The sequence below is a fragment of the Oncorhynchus tshawytscha genome, linkage group LG31 (genome assembly GCF_018296145.1).
Source record: "Oncorhynchus tshawytscha isolate Ot180627B linkage group LG31, Otsh_v2.0, whole genome shotgun sequence".
In the NCBI taxonomy this organism is placed as follows: Eukaryota; Metazoa; Chordata; class Actinopteri; order Salmoniformes; family Salmonidae; genus Oncorhynchus; species Oncorhynchus tshawytscha.
The window spans coordinates 16,066,215-16,091,077 of record NC_056459.1 but is presented as its reverse complement, the minus strand read 5'-3'; the positions used below and the strand labels follow the sequence as shown (position 1 = coordinate 16,091,077).

General features: G+C 42.1%; 2 protein-coding genes, 1 long non-coding RNA gene and 4 other non-coding genes across 18 annotated transcripts; 3 read left to right on the top strand and 4 right to left on the bottom strand.

Annotated features, from left to right (window-relative positions):
* Positions 1-182: 182 nt before the first annotated feature.
* On the bottom strand, positions 183-3,140 carry LOC112233986. 4 transcript variants are annotated; one of them, XR_002950836.2, is made up of 8 exons: positions 3,058-3,140; positions 2,086-2,144; positions 1,803-1,873; positions 1,568-1,625; positions 1,326-1,376; positions 1,047-1,060; positions 822-908; positions 183-637 (listed from the first exon to the last, which is right to left on the bottom strand). It is a non-coding gene; the product is annotated as an uncharacterized LOC112233986 (long non-coding RNA). The 4 variants fall into 4 exon arrangements; XR_002950837.2 differs by having other exon boundaries at positions 1,053-1,060; XR_002950835.2 differs by lacking the exon at positions 1,047-1,060 and having other exon boundaries at positions 1,794-1,873.
* Positions 707-778, bottom strand: LOC112230051. Its single transcript, XR_002950268.1, has one exon. It is a non-coding gene; the product is annotated as a small nucleolar RNA SNORD99 (small nucleolar RNA).
* On the bottom strand, positions 1,960-2,039 carry LOC112230042. Its single transcript, XR_002950259.1, has one exon. It is a non-coding gene; the product is annotated as a small nucleolar RNA SNORD103/SNORD85 (small nucleolar RNA).
* LOC112230043 lies at positions 2,225-2,360 on the bottom strand. The gene has a single exon (XR_002950260.1). It is a non-coding gene; the product is annotated as a small nucleolar RNA SNORA16B/SNORA16A family (small nucleolar RNA).
* A 1,088-nt stretch (positions 3,141-4,228) lies between the features above and the next one.
* LOC112229260 (ras-related protein Rab-39B-like) lies at positions 4,229-6,238 on the top strand. Its single transcript, XM_024395095.2, has 2 exons — positions 4,229-4,561; positions 5,594-6,238. The coding sequence occupies exons 1-2, from the start codon at positions 4,347-4,349 to the stop codon at positions 6,027-6,029; spliced, it is 651 nt and encodes a 216-aa protein (XP_024250863.1). The 5' UTR covers positions 4,229-4,346; the 3' UTR covers positions 6,030-6,238.
* A 9,897-nt stretch (positions 6,239-16,135) lies between these two features.
* Positions 16,136-23,754, top strand: LOC112229314 (glucocorticoid modulatory element-binding protein 1-like). 9 transcript variants are annotated; one of them, XM_042310168.1, is made up of 11 exons: positions 16,136-16,622; positions 16,720-16,879; positions 17,707-17,860; positions 18,063-18,118; positions 18,214-18,332; positions 18,665-18,768; positions 19,042-19,190; positions 19,545-19,685; positions 20,087-20,224; positions 20,636-20,773; positions 21,077-23,754. In XM_042310168.1, the coding sequence occupies exons 3-11, from the start codon at positions 17,730-17,732 to the stop codon at positions 22,039-22,041; spliced, it is 1,941 nt and encodes a 646-aa protein (XP_042166102.1). In that variant the 5' UTR covers positions 16,136-16,622; positions 16,720-16,879; positions 17,707-17,729; the 3' UTR covers positions 22,042-23,754. The 9 variants fall into 9 exon arrangements, with proteins under 9 accessions (XP_042166102.1, XP_042166101.1, XP_042166099.1 ...); XM_042310167.1 differs by lacking the exon at positions 16,720-16,879; XM_042310165.1 differs by lacking the exon at positions 16,720-16,879 and having other exon boundaries at positions 17,704-17,860.
* Positions 16,150-16,285, top strand: LOC112230048. The gene has a single exon (XR_002950265.1). It is a non-coding gene; the product is annotated as a U11 spliceosomal RNA (small nuclear RNA).
* Positions 23,755-24,863: the final 1,109 nt, after the last annotated feature.

Here is a 24,863-nt window from a genome sequence, read left to right as displayed (position 1 = left end):
CCACTGAATAACAGGCTAAGAATTTTCCAAACCACCTTCTGTAATGTTTACTGCCGACAGCCTATTACAGAATCTCTTCATTTGGCAAGGATCAAAAAGGATTGGCCAATAGATTATAAACTTTTCCTGCCCTGCCACAACGCACTGAGCTGAAACACACATTTCGACACAAGAACAAAGACCATGGTTGTAGCTTTCTTTACATTGTTTGTAAAGAGATTTTAATGGCAAATTATTTCACAGAAGTGGGGCTTTGCCCTGAATGAGAATGTACCTGTTAAGTTCAACTTCAAGGAGTCCCAGTTTTGGCAGGACAAAAAACATGCATGCGCAAGTTTCACAAAGCTACGATAGATTTAAGCATTTGTGCAATTTGTCAACAGACCTCCAGGTCTAAGTTAAGCTGGAATCTAATTCACTGACTAACTGATTGTTATATTTATTGATGAAATGCAGGACAGGTTGGTTGCAGGTTGAGACAAAGTCCCACACAATTGAACAGTTAGTCAACCAACGATTTCACACATTCTGAACAGGTCTCCTAACAATGTCCCGATGCAACCGATAAGCAAGTGACAAGCCAGGGAAACACCTTGGTGTACAGATGGGGTCTCATCCAACTTGGTGTACCAAAGACCTGAGAATGAAAAAAAGTATTGCTTTAGCGGCTGAAACAATGTATCATATTTAGACATTGAAGGTGACATTCTGATCTCAGTCCCATATCCGCATGTTTCATCCAACAGTCACATTTTAAAGGTATCGATCATTGATCAGAAAAGGCTGATAATGATGCGTTGCCCCTTGGGCTTAAGACATACCTTATTAAAACCCTGGAATAGGGCCATATAACCATGGAAGTGTAGTTGGTCAGTGCCGGTCACATACCCAGAGCCAGTTGCCAAGAACTGCAAATGAAAGTTGATACATATTACAGTGAGGGACTGGCTTTGAGCCAAGTCCAATATCAGCACGAGCCATAAGCAGTATCATTTGATCAAAGCAACATGCCCGTCAGAATATCCAGAAAACACAGATTGGCACACCTGTACCTCCATACCTGCAAAGAGACATTAGAGAAACTCAACAGTGCACAAGTTTCAGTAGCCACCTAAAAGCAGGATTGTGAAACTAGGCAACATGTAAAGTCAATATTTAATCTGTATGACAGTAGAGTGACTAACTCAGGCACAGATTGGCCAGGACAGTCAAAGACTCCCTATTTATCTGGCATACACTTGGAGAACCAGAGGCTACAGGCAAAGCCCGGGTCCTTAGGATAGCATGCCGCCATGGGGACCAGACATTTAACACAAGGGGCTTACCAGCCATTCAATCCCACGCTGATGGGGTCATCACACCTCCAATAGGCACAACTGATGAGAAACAAAGTTAGTGAAGCTCTGCTCAAGTCGGTGCCAAAGCTTTGAGGTTGTTTACAGCAAAACACATTAGTCAATAGACATGGCTCAGAAGTTGAGTACTAAGGTGTTCTCATTGTCGAGGCACTCCTCAGTGAGGGCAAGTGTCATTACAGCCAGAATGAAAGGGGAACATTTTGAATTACCTTTAGAATGTCCCGTGGTTAATTTTCAATCCCACTGGTCTGTGCAAAGGTTGTACACCTGTAGAAAGCATTGACAATTAGTCAAGGTAAAAGCTACACATTATCAGCAGTCAAAACCCATATAACATACAATGCAAAGTCTTGGCTCAGACAAGTACAATAAAGTTCATCAGCGAGGTATCATAAGTGAGGGCTAGTCACAGGCCACAAACACATTGCTAGGCACCTGAATTACCTCCCATCAGAATGCCCACCACTTCATTCTCATCCAGGCCTTTGAAGTCCCTGCAGATTGACATTGTAATCCTGTATAGAGAATTAGAAATTTACAATGAGGCAAAAACAGTAAACAGCTAAATCCTACATTAACTTGAATTTAGTCAACACCAAATCTTGGCTCAGACGAGTACTAAGAGGTTCTCAGCATAGAGGCACTCCTCTAAGTGAGGGCAAGTGTGTCATCACAGCCAGAATGAGGGTCGATGGGTGAATCTTGAAATCAACGAGAATTAATGTACCTTCTGCATAACCATTTGTTCATCATCCACGTCTAGGGTTTGTTCAGAAGATAACGGGCCTATAGAGCATAGGGAAGCAAGCCAATTAGAAGTCTCATCTTACGCCATCTTGACCAACACTTTCTAGGAACTGTACATGGAATGTCCTTCCCCTTAATGTTGCGGTGTCAGTTATTGTCGAACTGCACAGCGACCGTCGGTGAAAGTAATGTTTTTGGCATCCTGTTGACCGAGTCTGCTACAAATGAGCAGGAACGGCTTCGATAGGTGCCTGTGTTTATAGAGTGGTTGAACAGATTCCAGCTCTGTGATTAGCCATATTGGCCGAGTAGGGTTGATCGTATGACTTGAAGTCTACCTAAAAATAAAACGTAAAAAACCTCGGTACGCTCAGTAACATTAAGCCTACCGTTAACATGCGGTGTAGACTTACGCTGTACAAAATGGAATACAGCAAGAATAACTACAATAAAACGGCCAATACTCACCAAAAAAAAGTTACTGAATTTACAACGTACATATATATTCAAATATTTGCTGTTGAAGATTCCGCCGGAAGTGAGGAATCTGCAGTGTTAAGGGCCGCGTGCAGTAGTGCCACGTGGAAACTAACATAGTCAACTAACAATAAAAACGTCTCGAGTAGGTACATTTGCCTGAAATAGCACAGCTTTACGATTAACATATGCTTCACCACAAGGTTGACAAATACATAGTTAAACTTAGCCAGCTAGCTATATAAGCAACTAGGTCACAAGAAAGTGCAGGTCCCGCCGGAAGTTAACTAGTTAGCCTAGCTAGGTACCAGTAGCAAAATGTCAGAAACTGCTTTCTAACATTCACGTGGCTACGCGCTTCTCTCAAAACATGTGATATTAGCAAATAAAACATACTTCACTCATTTATATAAACTACTTCACTCATTTATATAAACAGACAGGCCGAGTGATGATTCGTTCGAGTGTAACTTACCATAGCTGTTACTTAGCTGGAATTGAAGAGATTGATAATGCGCTGTCGGTTGCTTTATATAGTGTGGGACAACCTGGCGATTGGTCCACATATATCACATGGACGAGATGTATGATGGGATATGAGGTTCCCTCTCAACGATAGACCGCTATCTAAGCTATTTAATGTGGCATAAATTAGATAGCTAATGCATGCATTGGCTACTGATATAAAAGTTCGAACAAATAATGAACAAATAATACAACGAACATAGACAGGTTAAAAAAAAAAAAAAGCCAACCAGAAATGTGAGGTTTGAAGAGACGCAAACAAACTAAAAACCTTTTCACTTGAAGCTTTTGCTAATTTATTGCGCCTGGCCAATGCAGTTCTGACCAAGACAAGAGGTTGATTGTATTATTTTAGGTCAGTGGGATAAACGTCTCATTTTCAAGGATTTTCAAATAGATATGTTGGCCTGTGGGCCATATATGCAATCGAGGTGTATATTATTTTGGTAGGCGAATAGTGTTGAAGGTATTTGCTTTAATCAATGCTGTAAGGAAAGCCTAAGTGAGAACTAGATTTCAAATTAGCAAAGTCAACAACACAACAAACTGATGTGCCAACGGCAACAAAAAAAAACGGTCTCGGCATTTCAGCACCATGGACAGTTCCATGACTGCTGCGACCACTGTTTTAATTGAAAAGCCAGGAATGAATAGCCTTTCGAGCGACCATATTCAACACATGCAATAGTCTACCATGTAATGCGTATCACAATTCGTGCACAGCACATGAAATGGTTTAGCATACAGCTCATGCTATGCCGTCATGACCATGTCAAGTCATTAAGCAATTTATAGATGGACCAGGCATAGGCTCCATGGCATTTCAGACCAGTTTGAGAGTCGGATAACAGCGTGCCTTATCATGTGCTATCTAACTATATTTTTACGCTTTATAGGCCTCATCATACACGTCCGATTCTTTCTTTATCGAAATGACGCTTGGTAGCTTTGGCCCATAGGCTAGACTAAATTAAAATAAAGCAATATAATTGTCATAACATAAAGTGACGTTGTTTTCTTTTTATGGTGGTGTTCTGAAGCAATAGGCCCTATAATAAATCCCGTGCATAGGTAGCCTATCACATGACTGCAGCACTATCGCCCTTTGCTCGCTGGCACTCTCATCTCTGTCTGACCAGAAGGCAGTAGGCAGCAGCAGTGACTGGCTTTGTAAACACAACGTGCTGCGCTGCTTTGTTTCGGAACCGCCACCATTCTGTGTCTATCTCTAGCCATGCCATGGATATTTTGTGGCAATATCAATTCAGGATAATTTTGCTTGGAGACTCAACGGTAGGGAAATCATCTTTGCTGAAGCGGTTTACAGATGGAATTTACAGCGATGTAGCGGATCCAACGGTCGGTGTTGATTTTTATGCCCGTTCGCTAGACATCGAGCCAGGGATTAAAATCAAGCTTCAACTGTGGGACACGGCTGGACAGGAACGATTTAGGTGAGATATAGACAATTCATGTTATACTAGGCCTATATATGTTATCAATAATATTTTGACAAGATCAACTGATTCATTATTTCCATCAGTATAAATTAGCCTATATGGATCAAATAACTAAAACGCCTCAGCCTTCACAATATCTATTGTGGTCGGTTTACCATTTTGGCGAATAACAGTTGAGAAAAATAATAGTTTATTATTAGAGAAACGAGGAACGAGGTCAGTCATCGTCAGTCATTTTTTTTACGGTACGACTGCAATAACGGAGGCCGTTACTCCAATCTCCATCATAAAAACAGTCATTAAATTGTGTCGCATCATCAGTTGGATTCATTCACCGATGATGGGCAACAAATATCATTTTTTTAATACAATGATAAGACGGTTTTGATGCCTGTCTTTGGATGGTTATTCTGCAAGTGTGGATTGTTACTGCTGAGATGGCCTGTGAATCAGCGAGGCATGGCTCTCTCTGTTACATACATGTAGTAATGTGCCTTTATGTAGCCTAGTCTGCCATGCCTAGGCACATACAGTATCCATCCAGGAGCCAGTGTAACTTGTAGTTGAAAAAAACATGTTAACAACATAATTCATTCCCCAGTCTCAGATACTATTCCTCTAAGAGCATTAGAACTGTGTTTGTAGACTCTGCTCTCAGATCTCCTTTTCCTCTTGAAGCTGAACCCGGATGTCTCTGACAGAATATTATGGAAGAAAGACTGTTTTCCCATAAGAGGTTCACAGTACACACCTAAAAGAGATTCTCAGTGGCATGAAAGAACTGTCTCTACAGGTGTGTACAGTTATCATTCCTTAGTTAGTAAGCCACAATGAATGTCTTTCCCTGGACCTGCAAGGAGTCACGGATCTTGTTACGCTGTTTTGCCAACTCCTATATGTTTGTTGTCATGCTATGAGTGTAGTTTGGTTCAGGGTTACACTGAGATTCAAGTCAGCATTGTTTAAATTCACATTTTACTATGGATCAGGGCTGAATTGTAACATCTCCTATTCTCCATCTTCCAGGTCCATCACCACTTCCTACTACCGTAACTCAGTGGGCGGGCTCCTCGTGTTTGACCTGACCAATCACAAGACCTTCGACCACGTGAGGGAGTGGCACAAGGAAGTGAGCGAGCACATCCTGCCGCACAACATGGTCTACATCCTGATTGGCCACAAAAGCGACCTTAACAAGGACCGGAAGGTGACGCAGGATGAAGCTGAGCAGCTGGCGGCGGATATGGGGATACGCTATGTGGAGACGTCGGCTAAGTGCAACAGCAACGTGGACCGGGCCTTCCAGCTGCTCAGCAGGGACATCTATGAGCTGATGAAGATGGGGCAGATCACCACGAGGGACGGATGGGATGGGGTGAAGAGTGGCCTCACTACCAGGGCCCTGTACCCGGGCGATGAGGACATTGAGCTGGAGCCGAGGGAGAAGAGTTGCAACTGCTGAGAGACTGACCCTCGATCCCTGACCTCTGACCTCATCATGTTCATGTTGTTCATCAATGTTCATTACGCACCAAACGGAAGAAAACGGATTGGAACAGAGAGGGACTACCTGGAATTGTCCAATAAGAAACGCAAATGTATCTTTTTCGTTGCGAATCGTTCCAGAACGTGTTCCGATGCGTTCCCTAATAAACACGACTCATGTCTCCACTGTTGTTCCCCCTCTCTTATCTCCACAAGTATCTCACATCATCTCACAGTTTAGTCAGTTTCCCATTGAAACTAAGCCATGGTCTAAAGTAAGGCCCTTGTCCTGACACGTGTGCACGTGTCACCATTTGCCTAGTGTAGCTAGCCTGCCTTTCCTCTCTGTATCAGTTCCTCCAGAGGTCAGGATGGGGCTGTTTTCTGATGGGATTGTGGGATACACATCCTGTAGTACACATCTTGATGTGACAAAAGCTTCTCTACAAACACAAAAGTCTGAGTCTTTAGGCCAAACACCAGAGTAAATCCTTGCAGTGGAATAGCATCATACATGTACATGCTAAACCTACACAGATTAACATCACCTGGGTAGCTTTGGGCCCAGTTAGGTAAGGCAGACACAGAGGCTGCATTTACAGAGGCAGCCCAATCCTGATATTTTGCCCAATTATTGTTCTTTTGACCATTGAGAAGAGGCCTTTTGACAATAATTGGGCAAAATATCCGATTTGGGCTGCTTGTGTAAACGCAGCCAGAGATACCTGCGTGACAGCGATCAGGCCTTGGGGTATTCCAGTACGTATTCTATTCCTTCCTGGCAGCATCCTTTTCCTTCCTGGATGCCCTTTGCTGCCGCAGGAGTTATTGGATTCTTAAGCAGGCAAGGTCTTGACTGGTGGACAATGCATTATTGTGATCTGGCATCACTCCCATTACATTGTTGTGGGTTGACTCCTGTCTCCTGTGTGTGTGTGTGTTTGTGTGTGTGTGTGTGTGTGTTTGCATGTGTGTGCTGTTGCTCTGTCCCCTGTACATCATGTCCGGTATGGTCAGTGGTATAAAAAGTATCCAATCATCATACTTGAGTAAAAGTAAAAATATCTTAATAGAAAATTACTCAAGTAAAAGTGAAAGTCACCCAGTAAAATACTACTTGAGTAAAAGTCTAAAAGTATTTTGTTTTAAATATACTTAAGTATCGAAAGTAAATGTAATTGCAAAAATATACTTAAGTATCAAAAGTACAAGTAAAACTATTCAGAATTTCAAATTGCTTATATTAAGCAAACCAGGTGGCACACGACAGTACGCAGACATACTTTACAAACAAAGAATTTATGTTTAGTGACCAGGGATGTTCTCTTAATAAGTGTGTGAATTGGACCATTTTCCTGTCCTGCTAAGCATTCACAATGTAACCAGTACTTTTGGGTATCAGGAAAATGTATGGACTAAAAAAGTACATTATTTTCTTTAGGAATGTAGTAAAGTAAAAGTAGTCAAAAATATAAATAGTAAAGTAATGTACAGATCCCCTCCCCCCAAAAACGACTTAAGTAGTACTTTAAAGTATTTTTACTTAAGTACTTTACATTACCCCACTGGGTATGGTTAACTCTGGTGTTAAAAGGTCACTGATAATAGGCAGGGAGAATAAACTGTACTCTATATGTGTCACCACCACCACCCCTCCTCTGTTCATGTGGTCCTGTAGACTGCTAATCTATGTAATTGCACACAAACCAAATCTTGTTCATGTTGCATCATGTTGTGATCTTCCTACATCAGAGCAGATGTTTTCTATTTTTATTTTTTACATATCTATCATTTGTAGAACATCGCTGAAGCCACAAACCCTTTTAATGGTCTTTGCATTTGTATATGGCATATTAAAAAACAAAAACAAACCTTCCAAGGTGGGCCTTCAAGGGGGAAAACCACCCCAAACAACATCCCAAACAACATTCCTTTAACTGGAAAGAGGTACTGGCTGATGCCGATTCTTTTAGACTTTAAGACGGCCCAAATTGATTAAATGTGGGGCTTTTGTGACCGTAATACTAATTTAAGGGTTTATTGGCTTTTTACAGGATTTCCCAAAATCGGTCCTCGGACCCCAATGGGTGCACGGTTTGGTTTTTACCCTAACAATACACAGCTGATTCAAATTATCAAAGCGTGATGATTAGTTGATTATTTGAATCAGCTGTGTAGTTCTAGGGTAAAAGCCAAAGCGTGCACCCCTTGGGCTCCCGAATACTGAGTTTGGGAAACTCTGTGTTATTACATTGTCTGGTTTAGAACATGACATTTCAGACCCTAATGGCCTCCATGCTCCATCAGAATGGTTCCAATATCAAGACAGACAGAATATTGCCATGCCTATAGGCCCTTTCGGTCTGCAGAGAGGCACAGGAAGATAACTCTCTGGTTTCCCTAGACTACTACCTCTATACTGCAAACCTCACTGCAGATAACAGTTGACCTGAGACTTGGCTGTAGACTGGTGTTACCATGGCTCAGGGTCTAGATAACAGCTCACTTTGCCTGGTCCCTCCTCCCTTCCTTCCCCTCAGCTCACCTTGTCCACCTCCACACCCTGCACACACTGTAGATGGCAGGAGAGACAAATGTGACTTTCTGTGATATTGTGTTCTATGTTGGTTTTGTGTCCAGTGGTTATTGGGCAAGGCACAGGAGCATATGGGCAGTATCATGGTCATGCGACTTGACTTGTTGAAAGGAATGTATAAGTAACTAATCTTTTGGGAGTTTTTTCATACATACTGGTAAACACCTTGCAAAGCCTCAGCATTCAATTTCTTGACAAAAAAATATGTCTTGCCTCTTGCTTTACAAAGTCTGATGCAAACGTAGTTTAGTTGTTCCCGTTGTTCCCACACTCATAAATGTTTACCCTGTTTATAGTTATGTTGTGGTCAATTTTTAAGCTCTACTGACCATTCACAGACTGATTAAACCTCTGTTATCACAGGTCATAGCCCCGTTACAACATGTCTAATTTCTTTCAAAGTTAAATCAGTTGGCTAACCAATACTTATGACAATCAGATGTCTGTATTGATCCATGTTCTTGTTACGGTAAAAAAGGACACATCCACAAAGAGAAGGCAATACCGATGCCTAGGGATGGGAGACATACCCTTTAAATGAACTAAAACAGTCTTGCCTGGGAATGTATAGAAATGGAGAATGATCTTTTTCAGACATGGTTTCAGAGGGATGATAATGTAGGCCGCTGTCTGTTTGGTCATCACAATTCAACTCCTTTTGAAAAGCAGAAAACATTTTCATTCTAAGCCACAAAGGGAGTTAGAGACAAACCATGTTCCTTACTGTATGTAGTGCTGCCTTTTTTCAGCTTGCTGTGTCATTTCTAACAGGGTTTATTTTGTACAGCTGTATTTTTTATGCTTATAATAATGATAAAATGTGCTGTGATATAGCTGCTTGTCATTGAATGCAACCTATTCCTGAGCATTGACTTTGATAAGGATTCTTATTGACTGTATTGTTACATCAGATAGGAAGACAACAGGAATTAGGAAGCTGTGGTGCTGATGATGCCCGACGATGGTCTATAAACAAGGTGTATCTAGAGAAGGGCCCCTGTCACTGAGATGGAGCACCAGCTATATTCAACAGCCTATTCAGGCTAAATTGACCTGAAAGGAGAGATTGAGCTTGGATCTTGACACGTTGCCTGTAGAACTACAAATGTTTAGATTTTAGAGCAGAAAATTGAAAATAATTGATGCTTTAGAAAGTGTTCAGTTGATTATAAACGGTGGCCATTTTCATTGTGATTATAGTTATATTATAATAGTGTAATCTGAATACCAATTGACAAAACAATCTAATTAAATCTGTAGTATCCAACAGGTCCTTGAAAGTACAACAACATATGACATATCACTAATACATTTTACTTGCAAATTCTCTTTTTGGGCAGTCTTACAACTAGACACAGCAGCACAGTTGATACTTCTATTTTGCCTCTGACTGAGTCCAATCACAGATCACAGCTTGACAAAATAAATGTTATTTATTTTCTATTCTAAATGTTCTGTGCAAGGTACTCACTCTACTGTTAAAGGGTATTCAATCAATAAACAATATTATGTCCATGGTGCCATATTGATTGACCATCTCCATGCTAGGGTTGTGACACCCTCTTTGGGTAACAACAGAACTGCATACCTGACCCACTTATCTGTATCACAGTGCAAATAAATGACTACACTCCAACTGAAAAACATACAACTGTGTATGGTAATAATATTGGTGTGCTTTCATTTTCATAAGTCTCTGTTTAAAATCACAAATGTTAGTTGGCATAACTGATCAATAACTAATCAATAACAGATTAATATCACTTGTGAAAATGAAACTGTTCACTGATATTGCTTACACTTGTACCCTCCGCTCCTGTCCAAGCACACCTGTAGAAACCATATATAGAATTATGGTAGAAACATATGTGGTCCTTAAAGACTCATCTGGAGGGAAGAAATGCAGATACACTCACGCTAAATGACCAAATTCATTTGAATGATTGTGCTTATTTTATATGTGGTGAAAAATAAAATAAATATTACGTTAAATGAAAGAAAGACCTGATGGATTTATATGATCAGATCTTTTTAAAGATCTTTAATGAAAATGACAGTGAAGGTACATTTTGTAATGGAGGGGTCAGAGTGTACACAATTGTTACCAGGGGGAAAATGTGCAAGGGTTATGCTTTTACAATTTCAGTCAGGGGAGGGTTTAGTATTTTGTAATCGATTAAATGTCATATTGCTCACTGTTTGAGAATGAGTTGCTTATCATATCTCAATGTGTGCTTGATGCAGCCCCTCATCCCTGATTCTCTGCTGGGCGTGCAATATCAAGTGCTCCTAGTATGGTCTCAATCAAATGATCCATAGCCTACCGTGCCTTTAGAAAGTATTCATACCCCTCGCATTATTCCACATTTTGTTGTGTTACAGCCTGATTTCAAAATGGATTCCAAAAAAATATCTCACCCATCTATACACAATACCCCATAATAACAAACTGGAAACATGCTTTTAGAAATTTTAGCAAATATATTGGATAGAAAATACAGAAATATCTCATTTAAACAAGTATTAACACCCCTGGGTCAATACTTTGTAGAAGCACCTTTGGCAGCGATTACGGCTGTAAGTATTTGTGGGTAAGTCTCTAAGAGCTTTCCACACCTGCCCATTATTCTTTAAAAATTGATTCAAGCTCTGTCAAATTGGTTTTTGATCATTGCTAGACAACCATTTTCAGTTATGCCATAGATTTTCAAGTAGATTTAAGTCAAAACTGTAAATTGTCCACTCAGCAACTCCAGTGTAGATTTGGCCATGTGTTTTAGGTTATTGTCCTGCTGAAACGTGGATTAATCTCCCAGTGTCTGGTGGAAAGCAGATGAAGCAAGTTTTCCTCTATAATTTTGCCTGTGATTAGCTCCATTATGTTTATTTTTATCCTGAAAAACTTCCTAGTCCTTAACGATTACAAGCAGACCCATAACATGATGCAGCCACCACTATGCTTGAAAATATGGAGAGTGGTACACAGTAATGTGTTGTATTGGATTTTCCCCAAACATAACACTTTGTATTCAGGACAAAAAGTGAATTGCTTTGCCAATTTTTTTGCAGTTGTAAACTATAGAAAGCAGGTGCAGAAGGTGAGTTTAATGATAAGAAAGGCAGATAAACAAAACAGGAGACCTGTACTGAATGTGACCAAAATCAATACTCCTGATGACTAAGGCTACTGAGGGCTAAATAAAGGGAGATTAATCAAGGCGATGATGAGGTGCAGGTGTGCGTATTGATGGTTGCCAGGGCCAGTGGTCAGTATACCGGCGACGTCAAGCGCTAGAGCGGGGTAGTGGGAGTAGGCGTGACAGCAGTATTGCTTAAGTGCCTTGTCGCAAACAGGATGCATGTTTCGGAATATTTTTTATTCTGAACAGGCTTCCTTCTTTCACTCTATCAATTAAGTTATTATTGTGGAGTAACTACAATGTTGTAGATCCATCCTCAGTTTTCTCCTATCACAGCCATTAAACTCTGTAACTGTTTTAAAGTCACCATTGGCCTCATGGTGAAGTCCCTGAGTGGTCTATTTCCTCTCTGGCAACTGAGTTAGGAAGGACGTCTGTATATTTGCAGTGACTGGGTGTGTTGAGACACCACCCAAAGTTGAATTAAAAACGTCACCATGCTCAAAGGGATATTGTCTGTTTTTTTTTCAAATGTTTTTTTTCCCCCCACATCTACCAATCAGTGCCCTTCTGTGCGAGACATTGGAAAACCTCCCTGGTCTTTGTGGTTGAATCTGTGTTTGAAATTCACTGCTCGACTGAGGGATCTCACAGATAATTGTATGTGTACAGAGATGAGGTACAGTGATGAGGTAGTCATTCAAAAATCATGTTAAACACAATTATTGCACATAGAGCGATACCATGCGACTTATTATGTGAATTGTTAAGCACATTTTTACTCCTGAACTTATTTAGGCTTGCCATAACAAAGGGGTTGAATACTTATTGACTCAAGACATTTCAAATGTCCTTTTTAATTAATTTATAAAAATTCCAAAAAACATAATTCCACTTTGACATTATGGGGTATTGTGTGTAGGTCAGTGACAAAAAAAAATATATAATTTTAATCCATTTTAAATAAATTGTGTATATAAACCTAGGTTACACTGCATTACACACTGCAATGCATAGGCTATCCCAATCATGAGGCCTGGCCTGCTCTGCTCTTGCTGAGGTAAACCGTTTTGTGTTGCCTAACCAATGGATGTGCTGTGTACGGTGGCACTTCAGTAGGCGAGTCAAAAGCTTCTTCTGAAAATATGTTTTTATATGTCAGAAAATGTCATATCAGTGTAAGCGGACTAGGTCTACTGATGTCCTGTTCAGTTTGAGAGAGAGAGAGAGCAAAGATGAGAAAGAGGACCAGAGGTAAGCTTGCTACTGCTATAATTGATTTGAGTAAAATATATATTTATTTGCCCATAACGAAGCTATTTATCACACTTATTGACCTCACAATAAGTAATATAACTTCATTTATATACTTCGAAGTGGCAGCTTTGAAAATGGACAGCACATGGCTGCTGAAATTTGACGAATTGGAGAAGGTCTAATTCGGATAAACTGTCTTCCTTTTAATTTGACTTTAGGCTACCTAAAGCAAGAGGGCTTTCTTTGTCTTGGAGCCTATTTCTTCCTATTCAAGAAATAAGAGGTAGGCCTACCTGTTTGACAGATGAAATGATAGTCTACTATCCATAGACTTTGTCAGCCAATTCCTTCCATCACCATGCACTCCTTAAATATCTCAGCGTCAGTGAAGGGCTTGGTGTGTTAAGTTAAAAAAAAGGGCTCAAATTAAGGGGGTATGTGAGGGTGTGAGAGTATTGTGGCTCTCAAAAATGGACATGCATATATAAAGCAATCTATAATGACGCTTTAGTCGGCAATGATTTGTGCTAGAAACAAGCTGTAAAATGCCGGGAAAGACTCTGATGCATTTGGGATTTATTTGTTCCCTTTTTGACATTCATAGGCTGCAGTACAACCAACTATAGCCGAGGAGACAAAAAATATGTCACACCCTGATCTGGTTCACCTGTCCTTGTGATTGTCCCCTCCCCCTTCAGGTGTCGCATATTATCCCCGGTGTATATATCCCTGTGTTTCCTGTCTCTCTGTTCGTCTTGTTTGCCAAGTCAACCAGTGGTTTTCCTTGTGCCTATTTTTCCCCAGTCTCTGTTTGTTTCTAGTCGTCCTGGTTTCTAGTCCCCCTTGTCTGTCTGACCACTCTGCCTGTTCCCTTGTATCTCGAGACTGCCTATCGGTCCATTACTGTTTGGACTCTCACTTGGTTTATGAACACTCGCCTGTCCCAGACCTGCCTTTACCTACTCCCTTTGTTATAATAAATATTGGAGCCCTACCATCTGCCTCCTGTGCCTGCATTTGGGTCTCGTCTTGTGCCCTTATGAAATGTACTTTGCTTAGGAAGTAATGTGTGATTCTGTCACTTTCATTTGAGGTTCAACATTTCACAGGCTATTAAACTGCATACTAAGTCAGTCAGGAGCAAACCAGGTAGCCTAAGAAGGAACGAAAATGAATTATTTAGGCTATATTATTATTATTTCAAGGCTATAGCCTGCCATTTAAGAAACAAATTGTGACTTATTTGTGACATGCTACAGGCTGGCAGGAGCAATCAGCATTTCAAAAACACATCAACAATAGCACTTCAACAACATGCCTATAAATGTCGCATTTAGGCTGAATAAAAGGAAACTATGCCTTATTAAGCTTCACAGTCATTCTACAGTGCATTGGAATTCACTTTCAGAAACACGAGTTTGGCCATCATGAGGATCATGCGGTAAACTATGCATGCCTAGTTTGTTAATTTAGCCTAGCATATGCTCTTATATTCCCATGCCCTAATCACAGTAAACACGTATATTCTGTAACAACAATATCATTGAATAAAATAGAATACATTTGAAAATGATCATTTCCCCAAAAATATTTTTTATAAGTGCATATACACAAAGTACTGAGTAATGTGTCTGAATAATTATATAATTCTGATATTATGATTATTCTAATATTTCCGTTAATTTTTAACAAATTGGCAAAAAAAAAAAGTTTTTGCTTTGTCATTGTGGAGTATTGTGTATAGATTGATGAGGGGAAAAAAACGATTTAATCTATTTTAAAATAAGGCTGGAACGTAACAAAATGTGGAAAAGTCAAGGGGTCTGAATGCTTTCGGTATGCACTGTAGGCCTACCTGATGATATGCGGCTGCTGTGTTAAAAAACAATTGTATTTTTCTCGAATTCTTTGATGATCTGAGACTTCAGTTGTAACTCCTTCTGTTGCACTCAATGTGTACAGTTGATAGACAACTTTAGCACTGTTCCAAACAAAGTACAGTCCTATTTTTAACAGTAGCCTGTATAGAAATCAAAACGTCTCCGGGACTACGGCATGCGCTCGTTCGTTGTCAGGCTCTGTTGTCGTATAAAAACTATTCTGCTTTTCTCCAGTCATGTAAAATGACGTAGAAGTGCATGAATTGCGTGTATAAAAATATTTTATTTATTTATCGGACACAAATAAGATAATACATGTATGCAGTGCTTTTACTATAATGGGGATCTTATCACCGTGGTGATATGCGAATCCACAACCTTCTGGCTACTTTGTCATGTAACTACAAAACGAAGAACAGTTTCTTAGAACCGAATGTCTAGGGCTCTGGTCTGTACTATGAGTGAGGATAAAACAGTAGGAATGTTATGTGCTATCCACTTTGTTTGAATGATTGTTTTTGGTATAGTGGAGGGACACTGTTTTTCTCTCCAGGTTTTAGGGGAGGTCGGGTAAACATATATTTGACTGAAGGGAGGGCCATTCATTATTTCAGAGAGATCCGATTGTTAGCAGAATTTACGCAGCAGGTTAGGGTAATTAGGTTACGTTTATGAAAAGGGTTAGCTAAAATGCACGAAAAACAACAACTTTTGATGTTAATTTGACAAATGCTGGATACATTTTCGCGACTACCCTAGCGTTACGTCCCAATAATCTCAAACTTCTCCTGAAGTGTGCACTTGTTCCCTTCATTAATTTGAAATGAAATTAATGGTATCTCGAAACGCTAGTACACAATCCAATATTGTTTGATTTGCAGGGAGTAGTTAAAGTGCACACACTTCTGGAGGACTGAGACACAATCCGGGAATAGGTCGATTTGGAATACATTTACAAGGCGCTATCGTGGGGACCAATCAGAATCTAAAATGTTCAACCTATCTATCCCATGATGCTTTGCTTTATGGAAAATCACGGATAAATGCATCTAATTCTATTTGATTCATCAATATTATTCGTTGTTTTGTCAACTAAAATATGATTTAAGTATTTTATACAACGGAAAATCACTAACAGAATAAAATACATTTCATGTTTTTACCTACCCTGACTGAAGTCCCTGTGTCCAAAGAACACATTGTAAAAACTGTCATTTCAACGTTAAAAAGGGCTTCTGCTATGTTTAGCACAGGGAGGGTGGGGATTCACCACTCTTCTTGCGGAATCGATATCAAGAGATTTCGGAAGCATAATTTTTACTGCCCGGAGCTGCGAATGATCGTGAATCTTTGCGCTCCAAAATTTTGTACAAAGATAACAACTATTTAACAAAAGAAGTATTTATTCATTCTAGTGCGGCACCCGTTCAGACTTGTGCGTGCAACTGGTCCACAAAACATGCATTAACAAAAGCAGGTCATAATCCAATTATCCTAATGCTGTGAAATAAGTGATGATTGCCGTCATAAAACATTTAACAGCGACTTGTTGTCAACAGGCTTGTTTTTATTTTTGACCTATTTTTGAGGATGCAGCATGCGTGACTGTCGAGCTGCACTGCTATATGAGGAAGTGTGACTGCTCGAAGTGCGCATGCCCAGCAGCTTGTAGGGATGTGTTCGACTTCATAAAAACGGTAAGGGAAATCTAAACGATGGCTTTGTACTGTTAGGTGTATTCGGTTCATAAAGGCTAACTGATTTATATGTGAGGTAATGTCTATCTCTACGTAGATTTGGTCATTTTAAAGGGGTAACACCCCGTGCTCGCTCCGAATGGAGGGGCAACGCCGTCGCCGCGTTGTTGTTTGGTGTACGTGCTGCCGCACAGGGACGTAATTTTGAAGGGGAAAAGAAAAGTAGAACGGACGCACGCTATCGTCTGAAACAAGCGGTACGTAACCGCCGCCACGCTGTAAAGCTCAAGGTGGCTAGTAACAGCCCGGCCACAGGTTGCGTGAGCGCCAAACCTCTGCCCAAAGTCCATTACTTTAGTTAGCTTAGCCATCTTGCTAGCTACAAGCCGCCACCTTGCTAGCAAGATAGCCGGATTAGTACAATGCATGGGCGTAGGCCGTTCAGCTATACAGATCAGCCGGGAAGGCTATTCGGGCAAATGGCGCTTTAGCAGCTAGTTAGCTATGTTCCACTTGATCTCCTGACTGTAACTAGTGCACTGCACTGCCCATACCCACAGAAACGTTGCGAGGAGAAAAACTGAGTACAAACTTGCTGTACATTACTTTTAACTAGTACGTTAGCTAGCTAACGCAACGTTTCTGTGGATATGGGCAATGTAGTGCACTAGTTACAGCCAGGTGTAACGATAGCTAGCTACTAGTTAAACGTTATACAAAGCAAGTTTTCAGTCAGGTTTTTCTTCTCACCTTTTAAATGTGTAGGTACCAAGTAGGAAAGATAGCTAGCTAGTAACCGTGGCTTTCAATGAGCCCCATGCAGTGCCCCAATTTCTAACTATGACAGAATAACCGAATAACGACTTTGGAGGTTTGAATTAAACCATACAGCCATTGGCTGAAACTGAGAGGCAACTGAACTGAATCTGTTTATGGGCATGGTCTGCCCTGATAGCATCTTATCCATATTTTACCTTGTCCTATCTGTCCTCCCATATGTGAGTAGTCTTTCACACACACATTCTTCTAATCTTCCCTATTTGTCACCATTGTGCTCTTCACCCCTATCTGGGGCTTTCAGTAGGTTACACTGGGAGAGGAGTCAGGATGGCACAAACCGAGGTAACGACAGTCTCCATGGGGGACTTGATGGTGATGAGGGCTGCTGAGGAAGATGATGGTGATGACAATGAAAGCAAGACACAGGTCATCCTCCAGCTACAACCAATCACAGCAAGGTAGGTACACACTGATGTTTACTTGAGCCTGATGGGGGGGTGTGTAACAGAGTTGGTTCGGTGAACCACACTCACATGATGGCTCCCCAAGCTGATTGCCTAGGCTTTAGGTTAGTGAGCTAACACCGTCTTGTGGCAAGCAGACCCTGCTTTGTTTTTTAGCCAAAGTTTTAATTTGTTTTGTATTCACTTTCCCTTGCAGTATGGATGAGTCGGGAGAGGCAGACACAGCTGTTGTGGCTGTGGAGTCACACCCAGGTAAGTAACACACACACACACACACACACACACACAGTCCCACACAAACAAAGCATATCATAAAACATGTGCACGTGTGTGTGTTCCTTGAGAAGAAACAACAGTTGACGGGGAGGACGTAGAGTTGGGCTATCCCATCACATGTGGAGAGTGTAAAGCTGTGCTACTGGTCAAGAAGTTTGTCTGTCCTGGAATAAACGTAAAATGTGTCAAGGTTAGTATTGTCATGGTCACTGTATTCTCTACAGAAATCCTAAAGCTTTTCGAATGCTAGTGTGCAGAGAAGGAACAGCTCAGACTGCCAGCTTTGGTATACTTTTTAAGAGTTTTAGTCCTGTTTGTACATTGTCAACAGAAGAGATTGTGAGAATGTCACATCATACCGTTTGCCTCAACAATGCCTTCGACATCAGTTGAAGGTTTCTCATTGGCCAGTTGTTTCTTTGCTGTCTCCTTTATGATAAGGTGGTATAGGTATCTGTTTTGTCATCCCAGTGAACAGATGGTTCCTTTCTAAACTCTACCTATAATGTCTGCACCATACAGTATGAAGACCAGCTGATCAGTCCCAAGCAGTTTGTCCACATGTCTGGGAAGGCTACACTGAAAGACTGGAAGAGAGCTATCCGGATGGGCGGGGTCATGCTCAGGTGAGAAGTAGAGTCGACCGGTCCCACATCAACCCCTAGCCTCTAGCCCCTACGCACTTGTGGAGAGATCATTAGATAGGCATTTTGCCTATCTCTTAGGCATCAGAGGTAGGTAGTCAAGAACTTAGAGAGGTGGGCCAGAAACTGGAGGGTTGCAAGTTAGGAGCCCAGGTCTGAGGGGAAAATCAACCCAAGGTGATTGATGCACATGGTGTGTCCCTTCCTGCTCTCTTTCCTCACTCTTAACCTTTTATCTAATCATCTCTCCTTCAGGAAGATGATGGACTCGGGGCAGCTAGACTTCTATGAACACAACACTCTGTGCACCAACACGTGTCGTAGCACCAAGTTTGACCTGCTGATCAACAACACGCGCTTCCCCCCTGACGGCAGCGGCCTCACCACACCCACCTCCTCACAAGGTGAGACCAGACACGCCCCTCCCCGGGGTCTGTTAAGAGCTCAGGTTGTCTGTGGCAAAACTATTTAAAAGTTTGTCAGTTATTTTTTTGTCTGGCAGCTATTTTTGGTAAATAACCTTTTAATCCTATTTTCTCCCATTTACCTCCTTTTGAATTTGTGATATTCTAAGGCATGTCAATTAACTTTACATTTTCATTGGTATATATATATATATATATTATATAAAAACACACACGTTTGGAATACGTTATCAGTCAACAAGCATGCAGGACCTGAACCATCCGTGTTATGTTGTGTATTGAACATTGTAAGTAGTGGAGCTAACCATGTCTCTCCCATTTTTGGACATGTAGCCCAGGTGGTGATTGGTAATGGTGGCCAGGTTGCCATGACAACAGAGGAGAGGTCAGAGGTTCTGACCGGAACAGTGGATTGGAGTTCTGGGGCCGTAGCAGTGGAGACAACAGAGAAGAAGGAAACCAGTGAGATATCAGGTGAGTTCTTCACCTAAACAGTTCCCACTCGTGACTGTTTACTGTATTTATACTCTCAACTCTGAAGGCAAATAGTTGTCTGGGCATTGGTCTTGTATTAATCTTAGTGCATTTGACCCAGGTATGAAGCTATGTCAAGTACTTGCTGTTGAGTGCGATTGGTTTAGCTCGCTCAGTAAAAATAAATCCAATAGAATAATCCCCAAAGTGCAAGCTCCACCGACCCTACATGCCGGTCAAGCTAAACCAACCACACCTCAAGTATGTGACACGTATTTGACTATGTCCGCTTGGCATGCAACTGGATGAATTCTTCCTCACCTCTCTCACATAACTGTGACTCAAATTGCATATATCCTACTTTGAATTTGAACTCTGCTGTGTCCTTCATGTTCCGCCAGAGGAGACGTTGAACTTCTGGAGAGGCATAGCTGATGTAGGCCTGATGGGGGAGGTGGTGGACAACATCAGGACAGAGCTGCTGGAGATGCTGAGAGGAGTGCAGTTACGCAGCGAGCAGGCTGCCATGCAGGACGCTGGTAGGTACTGGCACATAGGACACAGGAGATCGGGTACAGGGTACAGGTCATGGATGCTGAGAAGAGTGCAGCTACACAGCAAGCAGGCTGCCATGCAAGACACTGGTGTGGGTACTGGTACCTAGTCCTAGGACAGAGGGGATAGGGTACAGGTCAATTCTAAGGGTATATGCATGGTGCCACACAGGTGCAATGTTGGTTTCTGTTGATCAAGTCAGGGGATGAAATAAAATGAGAAGTAATGTTGACTTCTCAGGAGGAACATAAGGAAAAGACTAGATTATGGGGGCAACCAAAAAATAAGGTACACATATGTCTTGTTGAAACACATTTAATGTCTTTGATTAATTGATTGACTGATGGATGTGTTATTATTGACCATGTGATTGATTACCCATTGATGGACCTCAGATTCCTGTCTGGTAGAGGTGGCAGTGTTGAGTAACCTGGCTCAGGTGTTCGGCCTGCTGGACTCGGTCAAACACATCCTGAGCGTAAGGAGAGAACAGACTGACCCTGGAGAGGAGCAGGTCCTTAGCACACTGACCAGTGAGTAATGATCAATTCAGTAACTTCAGGCAAAGGTATGTAGCCTATGATGTTTTGGAGAATTTAACTTTTAGTCATTTAATGTGAATGGTCGGGAACAACAAATGTAATTGAAAGGGAAAGTCAGTTGTACAACTGAATGCATTCAACTGAAATGTATATTCTGCATTTAAGTCTACATTTAATTGCAAAGATACACCTGTATTGGATATGACCTCAAACTAAAACTATTCACTTGCTAATTGCCACGGTTGATTACTGTAGAGCACCATCTGAGTCTAACCTCTGACCTGATCTCCACAGACCTGGAGATGCAGCTGGAGGAACAGAGACGACAGCAGCACGTCAGGGCTCAGCTCTGCCACCCTCAGCCCCTCAACAACATCAGCCACACCCCAGGAGGCAAACCCACCAAGTCCAAGGCCAAACGCCCCCGTCTGCAGCGGCCAGCCTCCACCACCACCCTCACCTCCTCCCCCTCCCAGCCCCAGACAGCCACCCTGCAGCCCCAGCAGTTCACTATCCTCTCCCCCATTTCATTCTCCTCCATGGGCCAGCCCTTCTCCCTGTCAGGCCTCCCAATGGCCACGCTGGGTCAACAGAACAACACGGTAACCCTTCACACTCTGCCCGCCGGCTCTCAGACCTTCACCCGATACATCACCACCATGGTGGGGGCCGACGGCAAGACGGAGACCCTGACGCTCCACCCTTCCCAGGGGCTGACGCTAGTGGGCACCACCCTCCAGGACCCCAGTCAGCTGGGAGGAACCATGATGAGTCCTGTGGAGCTGGTCCAACTCACCCAGGGAGGGGTGACCGACGGTGGGGAGATGATGGTGGAGCAGCCCATGGGCCAGGTTGTGGAGATGGGCATGGTACAGGAGGGATTGGTGGAGGGGGTTGAGGACAAGAGCCAGGCACACACCACCGTGATTGAGATCGACCCCGCGCCGGGAGACCATGACCAAACCATGGGGGCGGTGATGGAGTTACAGCTGGCCCAAGAAGGAGAGGCTGGGGAGGAAGACTCTGCTGTAGTGGTCCATGCTGGGATGGAGGTGACCATGGTCTCGGAGGGGCATGAGGGGGAGGGAGGGGAGGAGATGGTGATGCAGGGGGAGTCGGAAGATGCCCAGGGGGAGGTGCTTGAGGCTGGGCAGCAGAGCCAGGTAGAGGGGGTACAGCTGGATGCTAATGGGCAGATCTCAGGCCTAAGGATAATGGTGATCGAGGAGGAGACTCAGGAAGAGGACAAGGACAAATGATCCAGCTCAGCTCTGCAGACAAAGACAATACCCTCTCCTCCCCCTGGAGCCATGTCCGACAGTAGGGATGGGACTAGCCTGTTCCCAGATCTGTTTGTGCCGTCTTGCCATCTTGCTGTGACAATTATCGTAGGAGCTGGCAAGATGGCACAAAAAGATCTGGGACCAGAGTAGGGATGGACACATGGACAGAACATAAAAGAGAATACGCAGGCAGACTTGTGGTGTAATCAAGTGTGTGGAGTGTAGACAGAAAGCTGCCAAAGACCTAGCCTTTTTAGAGTAGCTGTGGTCCTTAGCAGCTAGGCCAAGGTGTCCCTTATTTTCATTGTTGTTTCCTTAGTTTTTATTAAAACAAAATGACAACATAGCCAGGCACCGTATCTTATACTGTTTGTTTTTGTTACGCATTTGTATGACTTCAACTTGAAGAAGACACCCAAATACATTTTTCAGAAAAGGTCCCAGGTTATTGGCTTGAGATTGGTATGAATAACAGTCTGGTGTTGTATTCAAGGTGTGTTACACTTTTGGTGTGTGTGTGTGTGTGTGTGTGTGTGTGGAGCTAGAGGTCTACTGTGGGATGATGGCAACAGTTCTAAAACAAAGTCTGCTCTATGTTACACATTTCTTTCAAAAATAGAAAGCATACCACTTTCTCTTTGCAGCTTTTGGGATGAAGTCTTTTCTGCAGTTTTTGTCAAGCAAAACAAAGATCGTATCTTGTTGAGCTCACCATTGTCAGATCGAAGCTTTTTTGGCATTTTCTTTGCAGGATTTGCATTATATTTCACCCTGATTCTCTGTATGGTGACAAATGCAGTAGATGTACTGTATATACAAGCTCCATAGAGAACAACACATTTGCATTTTTTTCCCCCCCTCTATGATTTTTAGCATGTGGTTATTTTAGCAACAAGGTTTTGTATAGATAGAAATGGACCCAAAGTTAAAGTATGACCAAGATGGTTATGTAAGTCAAAGAATAATGACAGGGACTCGTATGTCAAGCTGAACAAAATGCTGTAACACTTTAGGAAGAAAGTATACACACGCTTTCATAACACCTTTTATGAAACCTTTCATAACCATTCACTAGCCTGCGGATATTGTTGCACTCGCTTTGTCTAGGGGTCCTAAGCCCAGTTACATGGTCTGTAACCTGAGTGAATGGGTGCATTTATATGACAAATCAGCGTTTGAGGCGGCAGGTAGCCTAGCGCTTAAGAGCGTTGGGTCAGTAACAGAAAGGACGCTGGTTCAAATCCCTGAGCTGACTAGGTGAAAAATCTGTCGATTTGCAGTTGAGCAAGGCACTTAACCATAATTACTCCTGTAAGTCACTCTGGATACGAGCGTCTGCTAAAAGACTGAAATGTAAATGTAATAGTACCTATATTAGTGTTGCAGTATCATTCATAACACATTTATTCAACATCAGCCTCATGTACACCCCCATCAAGCAAAGTGTTACCCAAACTGCTGCCCGGCCTAGAACAAATAACAAAAGTTCTTACTCAGTTTATTTTACTCATAATAACAGACACAGAAGTGCAGTGCTGAGACCAAAATGAATAAATCCATTCAATTATTTTGGTCAATGAATGTGAACAAAGTTGCAGGGTACATTTGAAGTTATCTGTAATGACCTGTTCTGTATTTCCATAATTACCTTGTAATGTGTTTTAATATTATTAAAAGAAATCAATTGGTGTTGGTTGGTGGTGTGGTTTGGTTTGGTGGTTGGGAGTGCATTAGTCATGTTCTGTGGAGGAGATCCAAAGGAGGAGATGGAGACGGATGGATCGGCCACACCCTCTAAAAGCCCTCTTCCAACAGCATCAGGCAAGCTCTATCCTGGAACCTGCTAGGCTCCTCAAACTGAACTCTGGACCTCAAAGCCAGTTCCACTGTGTTTTTTAATTGTTCCCCTCTAATCAGGGACTGATTTATACCTGGGACACACCACCTCTCAAACTTTTACAGACGCACAATTGAGAGTATTCTGTCGGGCTGTGTCACAGCCTGGTACGGCAACTGCACTGCCCACAACTGCAAGGCTCTCCAGAGGGTGGTGAGTTCTGCACAACGCATCAACGGGGGCAAACTACCTGCCCTCCAGGACACCTACAGCACCCGATGTCACAGGATGGCCTGAAAGGTCATCAAGGACAACAACCACCCCAGCCACTACCTGTTCACCCTGCTATCATCCAGAAGGTGAGGTCAGTACAGGTGCATCAAAGCTGGGACCGAGAGACTGAAAAACATCTATCTCAAGGCCTTCAGACTGATAAACCATCACTAACACAGATAGGCTGATACCTACACACAGACTTGAAATCATTGGCCACTTTAATAAATTGATCACTAATCACTTCAATAATGTCACTTTAATAATGTTTACATATCTTGCATTACTCATCTCATGCATATGCTGTATTTCATACCATCTATTGCGTCATGCCTATGCCGCACGGTCATCACTCATCCATATATTTATATGAACATATTCTTATTCTATCCCTTAGTTAGATTTGTGTGTATTAGGTAGTTGTTGTGGAATTGTTAGATTACTTGTTAGATATTACTGCACTGTCGGAACTAGAAGCACAAGCATTTCACTACACTTGCAATAACATCTGCCAACCATGTGTATGTGACCAATACGATTTGATTTGATTTGAGGTGGGTCCAATTAATTATCTGGTAGAACAGTAAACCAGGGCCTATGAGGGCCGGAGCCTGCTGGTTTTATGCTCTACCTGACAATGAATTGCACCCACCTGGTTTCCCTGGTCTAAATCAGTCACTGATTAAGG

Bases quoted from the DNA above. Each gene is read 5' to 3' on its own strand.
- LOC112229260 (XM_024395095.2), top strand. From the start codon at position 4,347: ATGGATATTTTGTGGCAATATCAATTCAGGATAATTTTGCTTGGAGAC. The intron at 4,562-5,593 runs GTGAGATATAGA...TCCATCTTCCAG, and splicing joins GCTGGACAGGAACGATTTAG to GTCCATCACCACTTCCTACT.
- LOC112229314 (XM_042310163.1), top strand. The intron at 18,769-19,041 runs GTGAGAAGTAGA...TCTCTCCTTCAG, and splicing joins ATGGGCGGGGTCATGCTCAG to GAAGATGATGGACTCGGGGC. The intron at 19,191-19,544 runs GTGAGACCAGAC...TTGGACATGTAG, and splicing joins CACACCCACCTCCTCACAAG to CCCAGGTGGTGATTGGTAAT.